Genomic DNA, 10,296 nt, shown 5'->3' with positions numbered 1-10,296 from the left:
TTGGCACCCATTACCCAATCTCCATCTCTCCCTATTTTGAAAATTTAAGAATTTTTTTGAGGTGGGTCTCACATTTTCTCTGACTGTCCTGGAACTCACTATGTAGAACAAGTTGACCTCAAACTCACCAAGATCTGCCTGTCCCTGCCTCCCAAGTGTTGAGATTAAAGACATGTACCATCATGCCAGGCCAAGAATAATTTTAAAGTGGAAACATAACATATGACTTTAATTTTTTTATGTTCCTGAAGAGATGCTGCAGAGGTTAAGATGCTCTTCCAGAAGTCCTGAGTTCAGTTCTCAGCACCCACACGGCAGCTCACAACTGTCTGTTAACTCCAGTTCCAGAGGATCTAACATTCTTTTTTGGTTTACCTGGGTACTAAGCACTCATACAGTATACTGACATACATATAGACAAAACACTCATACACATACAAAAATTGAAAACATTTTAAATTACATATATTTAGTGTGTGTGGTGGTGATGGTGGTGGTTGCGGTGGAGGTGGTGGTGTATGTCTGTCTATCTGTCTGTATGTCTGTATGTATGTACATGTGTTCTCTTGCCAAAGTGTTCATGTGGAGGTTAGATAGCAATCACCTTGATGGAGTTGTTTGTCTCCTCCCACAATGTGGGTCTTGGGGATTGAACTCAGGTCCTTTGGCTCGATGGCAAGCTTCTTTACCCACCGAGATATCTAACAGGCCCAATATACACTGTTTGATATGTTCCTTAGTACAATGCCCCAGAGATTCATTCAAGTTGTTTGTACTCATAGTACATTTCTTTCCACTGACAAATAGTATACCATGGTGTCAATGCAAAGCAGTTTGCTTGATCATTCACCCTTTCTATTATAATAAAATTTTCTCTCTTAAAGTCTTTTTTAGAATTGCTAACTCTGTGTGCTGATTTTTACTTGGTGCTTGTATAGTTTAACTTTTTGTGTCTTTTGGTTCTGAAGTTTCTCTTTGCTTATTCATCAGCATGCAGTTGGATTTTCAAATTTGGATGGGATTTTTTAACTAATGGATGCAGTCTATTTTCACGCGTTGTGGTTACTAATCCATTTGAATTGTGCTTTGTCCTTCCATTTCAAAAGCTCCACATTCATCGCTCATTTTCTTTTGGATTTATTTATACTAATACTTGTGAGCGTTTGGCGCCTGAGCTGGCTTTTGGGAACCTATTCTTCCTGCTAGGATGCCTTGCCCAGCCTTGATGCAAGGGGAGGAGCTTAATCCTGCCTCAACTTGTTATGCCATGTTTTGTTGACTCCCATGGGACAGCTGGCCCTTTCTGAACAGAGATGGAGGAGTGGGTGGGAGGGTAGATGGAAGGTTAGGGAGGGAGCTGAAGGAAAGGAGGGAGGGGAGACTGTGGTTGGTATGTAAAATAAATGAAAAAAAAAATGAAAAAATAATAGTTTGGGGTCTCAATGATTTGCACTAACTGATCTTATATTAAAAATAAAGCTCATTCAAAATCTGTAATTCTCTTGGTTTATTACTTTAGATTTTATTTTATTTTTAACTCTGTGTATATATGTATGTCTCCATGTGGGCCTGTGAATGTGGTGCAGGTGCCCGGAGGCCAGGACCTGGAGTGGCCTAATGTGGGTACTGGGAACCAAGCTGCGAACCTTCACTGCCGAGACATTCTCCAGGCCCCTCTACCTTTTTCTTTTATTTCTGTGTCTTAACCTCAGACCCGAGGTATTTTAAAATTTCAAAATTCGAGTTTCATATGAGGCAATTTTCTATTTTCCTCCTCATCAGGACACTGTGGGAACTAATTTTCTTAAAAGCCCAAAGAGGCTCAGGCTTTTCCAGATCACTTATTTCAGCTACAGGATTCTTAGTCTAACTAAAGAGATTAGGCAAGGTGGTAAGTTCAACCTATATTACAATTCAGTAATAAAGAAGTTTAATTTGGAAGCCTGTGCCCTCAGAGGTATTCTGAGGGCTCTAAGTGGAAGGGGTCCTTATACTAAGTTTCTTTATCTTTTCTGTTGAATCCCCCTATTCACGCCTGCTGACTGTTTTCACTAGTTCTCAGTATTCTTAGAAAAAAAATATCTGACCCCACCCAACTCGTATGGAATGTTTCAGTGGTCGTGTTTTAGGGATAATAAAATAACACACAGCTGATGCCCAATTTCTAGTGAGTACTGCTGTTATTTTGCTAAATTGAATATTTTAAAAAATGCTGTTTCAAGCTGTAGACATCTCTACTTTCTGCTCTTGATTTTTCACACGGGACATGATTTAAGACATTCAAATCTAGATTTTAGGAAACATAATATCTATTATAAGATTTTTTTGCTCATTTATAAGTCAAGATACATACATTTTGTACAGAATAGGTTCCATTTAAGGGGATAAAAGTTTCCAGTGTCAATCTGAGCAAAGGGAGATGACTGAATTACCTTGGCAACTGGGATTAAGCTAGCAGCTTCTAGTGTGCCCATCTGCAGTGTATGAGCTCAAATACACACTCTAATTCATGCAGAAAAAGATATGACTATGAGCCCAGCCTTGATTCAGTGGAAGGAGCTTGGTCCTACCTCAACTTGATTGTTCCGTGTTTTGTGCTACCCCATGGGAGTCCTGCCCCTTTCTGCATGGAGATGGAGGAGGACTAGGAGAGGGAGAAATAGGAGGTGGGGGAGGAAGGTAATGAAAGAAGATGAGGGGAGGGAAAATGTGGTTGCTATGCAAAATAAATGAAAAAATGTTAATAAATAAATAATGAATACTTACTTTTAAAAAAGGCATGACTAGGTCAGGACTGACATCTTTTCAGGCTTTCCTTATTAAGGAGTCAGAAAACCATGAGTCTGTTCTCATCACAGCAAATCTATTACTTACTGCATGACATGGGTGTAATAGCAGTAAAACTGGGTAAGAGCAATTCTAGGCTCCAAAGCCTTCATTCAGCTCTGCCCTAGAAGGAGGAAAACTAAGGAGTAGGGGTGAGGATATAAGAAAAACCTCACCTCAGCCCCCTCTCCAAAGGAGGGCTGAGCTGACCTCTAGCTTTGAGAAAGCTACCAGGGGTCAGCACCAAACGTCATTCTATTGCTGATTTTTTTCCCATCTTAAAGGAGAATTCATTTGGTCACTATGTGGGCCCTCACAGTTGTCTAAGGGAGCCCTTCCCTGTCAGAACTTGTCAGGTGGCAGGTCTTGGGTGTGTGTGTGTGTGTGTGTGTGTGTGTGTGTGTGCGCGCAAGCATGTACTTGTGTACACGTGTCTTATTACCACTCCACTTCCTCATTCTTCATTTCAGGCTTGGTTTATTAAAACTTTCAAACAATTGCTCTCATGTAATCCCTACCCCTAGGCCCATGCCAGCTTCACCCATCATGCACATTGCCCCTAGATTACTTTTCATTTTTACGTGTGTGTTCATGTGTGTGCACATATGTGTAGAGACCAGAGGACAAACTGAGGTGTCATGATCAGGAATTCCATTCCGCCTTTGATACAGGGTCTCTGGAGCTCATCAATTAGGCTACTAGACTGGCTGGCCAGTGAACCACAGGGATCCTCCTGTCTCTTCACCCCCAGGGCCAAGATTACAAGTGGGCATTATCACACCAAGCATTTTTAAGTGGGTACTGGGAATCAAACTCAAATCCTCATACTTGTGAGGCCAAGACTTTACAAACTGAGCTATCTCCCAGCCTTGTGTTTCCTTTATATACATATATTTTTAAATGTCCTGTTACTCCTTGAATGACAGGATATTTTGGTACACAAACTAGTGGTTTAAGACCTTAAAAATAAAACAAAACAAGCAAACAAAATAACTTCTTCACCCTAAGTTCTCATCTTTCTCTTTTCTCACTCTTCTTCCACAGCTTCTATTTTTCTGTTTCAGGGAGATTACCTTCCTCCCTCTCATAGGAACAGAATTCTCACCCCATGCCTTTCTTCAGACCACTTCTCCCTTCCAGGACACTCTCCTATTCTGTCTTTCAGGCTCAGTTTAAGTGTATCCTTCATTGAAGTTCTGCTTCATCCTCCCAGATAGCAAGTATCCGACACTGAGTAAATGCCCACATACTATTAGCAGTCCATCTGTATTCATGTCCCTTACCTCTGCAGCTAGACTTTTAATTCTAGCATGAGAACAAGTTCTTCCGATTTGCAACACACAACTTTATTGATGATACACATATGAAGTCTTTGGTGACAAAATTCAAGTCAAAACAAGTAAGGGCAGAATAGGCCATTCACGAACAGGTTCATTATCAACTCACATAGAGGACTTGGGAAAAAGATTCCACTCAAGCAGCACAATTCAAATCACAAATGTGTCTTCAGTACTATAGGACTACAGGACTATTTGGTATTCAGAAAATGGTTCCGCTTAAAGCTGGTGACTGCCACAAACAACATCACTCTGAATGACACATTATTCTAAGCTGGCAGCTGAAAGAACTCCTTTACTATACACACAAGGAGGAAAGCAATAACATCTCATTTTTAATGCTTCCAGACTGAAAAACTGAGACATCACAGATCTTGAGGGCACAAATCAGAATTTGTTTACCAGTTTGATGACTTTCACTTTCACCAAGAGGTCGTGGTGATTCGCCAAGGCTCGGATTTTCTTAACACACACCCCAGATGTAGTACACAAATAAAACAGGGAACCCTTGTTGAATTCTCTGTAGTTGAACACTTCCGCTCTGAGGTTGTCAAAGATAATCTCAAACAGAGTAAGAGCATTAATAAGAATTTCCGACTCCACGTAAGAATTATAAAGGGAACTAAAGGATGACGGCACCTGGGTACCGAGAAGTTTCTTGAGCATATCCGGATTTTCAGCAAAATTTGAAAGTATTTTCAAAATTTCGATCTTGATTTTTCCACCCCCCTGGGATAACAGACGGAAAAAGTTTGCGATGGAATTGACAAGCAGGTGCTGGTAATCATTAGTGATAGTCATGTTTGTTAAAAATTTTAGCCCAACGACCTGTACTGCCGAGTTCAGGTTAGAGGCCATGATGTCATCCATCACTTTGTTCATGTACACCTGCAGTCGGCCCTGGTTTTCGTAATTTTCACTCAGGTTATTCATGGCCATTAAGGCTTTTTCCTTAATATGGGGGTCAGTTTTGTTGATCATGTTTGCAATAATTGGGAGGCCTCCCAACTTTCGAATTGTTTCTTGATTACATGAATAATTGGCATTGTTGCTCAGGGTGAGCAGGGCTACTTGCTGGATGAAAGGATCATCTGATTTTTGAAGCAAGGCTAGGACTTTCCTGAGATCTCGGACACCCAGAATCTCATCAATTTCATATGGAAAGGGGCGCTTATGCATGGGAATGGTTCTCTTCCCCTTCCCTCTTTGCTGAATCTCAGGTTCAGAGTCAGAATCTGACTCTGTATCAGTCCACCCAGACTCCCCCTCCTCAGATTCAGGAATCTCTGCTAGGAAAGCCTGTCCGCCATTAGCAGAAGCTGCAGCAGCTGCAGCAGCCCCGTCACCAGGGCGGAAGCCCATCCCCAATTCATCCACTTCAACCTTGTTTTTTCTATTTTTGCCCTTGCCTCCATTCCGGTTCCTGTTTCCACCTTTGGGCACAGCGCCAGCGGCTGACCCAGACTTAGGTATAGCTCCAGTGTGAGCTCCAGCTTTCTTGCTAGTGGCTGCTGTCTTAGAGGACCCTGAATGCCCAGGAGTCTGGGCAGCCCCAGAAAGCATTGGCAGAGAGGCCCCAGCCACCATGGCAGGTGTTGCCATTCTAGGAGCCTCTGTGGCTTCAGTAGGTGCTGCCACCCTAGGGACCTGCATGACGTCTGTGGTTGTTGCCCTCTGGGTAGATGTTGGTGCCCTAGCAAATGCTGCCGCCGCCATTGGAGTTGTTGGCCCCATGGGAGACACTGCTGTCCCAGAAGGGACTCCTGTCATGGCAGGCAGTACTGCTCCAGAAGGGACTCCTGTCATGGCAGGCAGTACTGCTCCAGAAGGGACTCCTGTCATGGCAGGCACTACTGCTCCAGAAGGGACTCCTGTCATGGCAGGCACTGCTGCCCCAGAAGGGACTCCTGTCATGGCAGGCACTACTGCCCCAGAAGGGACTCCTGTCATGGCAGGCATTACTGCCCCAGAAGGGACTCCTGTCATGGCAGGCATTGCTGCCCCAGAAGGGACTCCTGTCATGGCAGGCATTGCTGCCCCAGAAGGGACTCCTGTAATGGCAGGCACTGCTGCCCCAGAATACTGAACTGCTCTGGGAGGCACTACTACCCCAGGAGACTGGGCTATCATCCCAGGATGCACTGTTGCCCCAGAAGACTGGACTGCTCTGGGAGGCACTGTTGTCACAGGAGACTGGACTGCCCTAGAAAGCATTGCTGCCCCAAGAGACGGGGGTGGAAGGGGAGGCACCACTGTCCCAGGAGACTGGGTTACCCTGGCAGTTGCTGGCCCAGTAAAGTGGGCTGCCACGGGAATGTAGACTGCCCCGGGGGGAGCTACGACTGTCCAGGAAGGTGCTGCTTGCACAAGAGATTGCAGTGCCATGGTTGGTGGTGCTGGCCCAGTAGACTGGGCTACCCCAGGAGGTGCTACAGCCCAGGGAAGTGCTGTTGGCACAGAAGGTGCTATTGATGGGGAAGGTACTAATGGCCCAGGAGACTGGGCTACCCCAGGAAGTACTGCTGGCCCAGGGAGTGCTGTTATCCCAGTAGCCTCCATGGTACCGGGAGCTTCTGCCACTTTGGGAGTCACTACTATTTGTGGGGCCTCCGCAGCTGTGGGAACCTCTGCCACCTTGGGTGGGGGTGTAACTGCACTGGCAGCTGAAGTCGCGACTACTGGTTTGGGAGTAGGCTCAGTCCCAGCCCCCTTGGCCTCCTGGGCCTTACTTTCTGCCCCATTCTGAACCTTAGGGCTGGGTGCAGCTGGCACCATTTTTTCAGCTGCAGTTGTGGCAAGAGTGGATGTTTTCCCTTGGGCCTTATTCATTGTCTCAACAGTGACAGAGGCTGGGGGATTGAACCCTGGCCCAAGGTCAATTGTGAATCCTGCTTTTAGTCCACCTTTAGCCCTGGCTCCAGTACCCACCGAAGCCCGGTTCTTGGATTTGGCTGGTCTCTTCTTCTTCTGGTCTTTTCCTCTAGTGTATTTGTAGACACAGTACCAGGCGCTAGCCCCGATCACTATTCCAGCAGCTACGCAGCCAGCATCCCGAGTACGGCTCATGATACACGTGCAACAATTCTCTGATCCAGATTGCTTAAGTGGAACGAACGTATGCACCAGTCAAAACGAGGCTCTCAAACTTGGGTTTGAAAGGTCTTCTGAGGCAGCAAACTGAGCTGGACCTAGTAGGGGTAAACGTCAGAAGTGAGAAGCATTGTGGTTCCGTGCTCCCCTGTCCAACCTTCCTTTATCCCAATCCTCTGATGAGACGCAAAGGACAATGGCACGGGGTTTTGATCCTACGTAATGTGATGGCTTTGTGGGAGCCTAGCCAGTTTGGATGTTCACCTTCCTAGAAATGGACGGAGGGGGGAGGTCCTAGATCTTACCACAGGGTAGAAAACCCTGACTGCTCTTTGGACTGGAGAGGGAGGGGGAGAGGAGTGGGGGGAGGGGGAGAAGGGTGGGAGGAGGGGGCGTAGGGTGGGAGGAGGGGGAGGGAAATGGGAGGCTGGGAGGAGGTGGAAACTTGTTTTGTTTTCTCCTTTTCTCAATAAAAAAAAAGAGACAAAAAAAAATAATTTCACAGTTGGGGGTCTCCACAACATGGGGAATTGTAAAAGTCCACAGTATTAGGAAGTTTGAGAACCACTGGTCAAATATATTAAGTTCTTGAATCTTGGAGCATGTAGTCTGTATGGTTTCTTAACCTAGTGACTCACCAGAGATTGTTCATTTAGGAGGGTTTGGGTGATACTTTACCTTAAGGTCATAACTAATTGTAATTTTGTTATACCGCAGGAACTTTCTTACCCCCTAATAAACCAAATCCCTAAATGTAAAAAAAAAAAAGAAGTGAGAAGCACAGGGTTTGGGCTCACTTTGTGTCTAACCTTAGGGGAGCGCTTGGGGACACAGGTGTGGAAGCCTGCACTTGTTGATGCGATGATCAGCTCGAGTCTTATCTTACCTCTAGTTCACCTTCCCAGTGCCAGCATCTACCATTTAGTTGTCCCTAAGTGGGGAGGGCATGGAAATCTGGCAGAGTGTGAAATCTGAGATTCACCTGTGACACCTCCACCCCCATTCAAGAGCCCTCAGATAGTGCACATATACATACCAAGTTCCTGGGATCAGGAGCAATTCCCGCAGTGCTGGCAGCTGCAGAGCCTAAAGGTAGAGGGATCTGTGGGTAAATGACAGGTGGCTTTGAGCCTTTGGCAGAGAGACAATTGTTTCTCCCCTGATTTGCATTCTGATGGGCCAAAAAAACTCTCAGGACTCCTCCTTTTCTCCCCCAACGATTAATTTAAATTAGAAATCCCATATGCCCCGTTCCCTGCACCAGAAAGGACAGGCCAGAACAAAGGTGTCTTAAAGAAAGAAAACATGCAGGGGGAGGTGTGTTGGTGCTATGTTCTGGCCTCTGCCAAAGGGGATGCTCACCCCGAACACTGACCTGCAAGAATTCTGAGCTCTTTCTCCTTCCTTTAGTTCAGCCTGAGCTTCATGCTGAGGGCAGGCTGAAGGGCAGAAATAGAGACTGCAGGCGCAGACTAAGAACCTGGTGGACATATCAGCATCCAGAACAAGAGCCCCAGTGTTAGCCTTTTTCCATCTGCACACCACGATGACGAAGAATTCCACCTTTCAATTCCTTTAATTCTCCTTGCCTCTCTCACCATCCCCCCCATCCCCCCATCCTCGCCCCCCCCCCCCCGTTTGCGCAGGCTCCCCAGGCACTCAATGTCCCCTTCTATTTCGCCCCACCCCCTGGCCGCCATTTTTCTGAGACACTGCGCCACACCCCTTCTGCTGCATCGAAGCGGAGGGGGCGAGGTGAGAGTGCTGGCTAAGTTGCAGCATGGGGGATTCCTGCCAGATATTCTAGTGTTCTTCGCCTATGCTCAGCCATTCTTCAGCCCCCACCTTTCTGCAGAACAAGGGCCGCTAGGCCCACCTCCTCAGTTTCAGGGTCCTGATTTTCCGTGGTTTCTCTGCTCTGGGCCCCGCTTCCCTCCCCCACCCCAAATCCCCAGAAAACCGCCATTTCTATAGCCTGAATACCCGAATTCCTTTTTTTCAGGGCTGAAAAGACCAGGATGAAGGGCTCTGTGGGCCGCAGGTGTCTGGAAAGCAGCCTGGCAGTTAGCATGACGATTTAATACCAGTTAGCTTACGGTCCCCCAGCCTGTGAAGCCAAATCCGCCATATCTTCTACAGAAGCTGGCACACCCATTTCCTAGCACCCTAGAAGGATGGGGGGAGGGGAGGGGAGGGGAGGGAAGGGAGGGGAGGGGGCAAGGTTGTGGCAGCCAGGTAGTCTGAAAAGGGAAGATGGGAATGAAAAATACCGATTGGTTCCAAATTTCAAGCCCATCTGGCCACCCGATCCCCACCCACCTCCTTGCTGGGTTTGAATGAGCTGCCACGTTTATTTCTCTTGCCTGCCCTTCTCAAAACAGCACCGTAAGCAGGGAACCGAGCCTGAGCCTCTAAAACAAAACCGCAAAACTGCTGCGAGAGAAGTAAGCGTTTTCTTCCATAGAAGGGATAGTCCTTTCATTCTCCTACTCCCCTCTCGTCCGCTGCCCCGGAGATCCTAGGGTCTGGAAAACCGCGGCCAGCAGAGGATGCAGAAGCACCCGAGGCCTTGACATTCAGTAACCCTAGGCTATTTGCAACTCCCGGGTCCCGAGAATGTTCATTCTCACACCCACCTGTCCAGTTCTGAGGTAATTTTCTTCTCGCCTGGCAGTGTGCAGCGTTATGGCGTTGGTACCCGGAGGAAGATGGCAGAGATGGCCGTCAAGGCTTTAAGTACCTTTGCCCACGTCAGCTCTTGGTCACGTGAGGGACTCTTTGCCAGTAAGCTTAAGTCCCGGAATTCCACTCCCACCAAGATCAGGAGCTCCCTCCTTTATCCCCACTCCTGCCTTATCTCACCACATCAGGTCCTGTCAATCATTCATTGCCTTTGTAACATCAGGCTAAAAGCAGCCCCTTCTCCCTATTATGAATTTGCTCTCTCTAGTTACTGGGGAGGAGCTGCAGCTTCTGGGAGAATTGTTGACATTTTTCACTGCCCCCTCCCATTACTCCAAGCTTTCCCCTCCATTCCCCATCC

At 46.9% G+C, this 10,296-nt stretch overlaps 1 protein-coding gene across 2 annotated transcripts; it reads right to left on the bottom strand.

Annotated features, from left to right (window-relative positions):
* Positions 1-4,156: 4,156 nt before the first annotated feature.
* On the bottom strand, positions 4,157-9,997 carry LOC121436727 (armadillo repeat-containing X-linked protein 2-like). 2 transcript variants are annotated; one of them, XM_041636740.1, is made up of 5 exons: positions 9,890-9,997; positions 9,237-9,493; positions 8,629-8,733; positions 8,290-8,355; positions 4,157-7,351 (listed from the first exon to the last, which is right to left on the bottom strand). In XM_041636740.1, exon 5 carries the CDS (start codon positions 7,227-7,229, stop codon positions 4,551-4,553), a length of 2,679 nt encoding a protein of 892 aa, XP_041492674.1. In that variant the 5' UTR covers positions 7,230-7,351; positions 8,290-8,355; positions 8,629-8,733; positions 9,237-9,493; positions 9,890-9,997; the 3' UTR covers positions 4,157-4,550. The 2 variants fall into 2 exon arrangements, with proteins under 2 accessions (XP_041492674.1, XP_041492675.1); XM_041636741.1 differs by having other exon boundaries at positions 8,290-8,339.
* Positions 9,998-10,296: the final 299 nt, after the last annotated feature.

The sequence above is a fragment of the Microtus oregoni genome, unplaced genomic scaffold (genome assembly GCF_018167655.1).
Source record: "Microtus oregoni isolate MIOR12 unplaced genomic scaffold, Mior012 000050F_002, whole genome shotgun sequence".
Lineage (NCBI taxonomy): Eukaryota > Metazoa > Chordata > Mammalia > Rodentia > Cricetidae > Microtus > Microtus oregoni.
Note: the sequence above shows the minus strand (reverse complement) of the source record. Positions and strands in the feature narration are given on the sequence as shown.

What these genes read in the sequence shown, in the direction of transcription:
- LOC121436727 (XM_041636740.1), bottom strand. Translation starts at nt 7,229, where the DNA reads ATGAGCCGTACTCGGGATGCTGGCTGCGTAGCTGCTGGAATAGTGATC.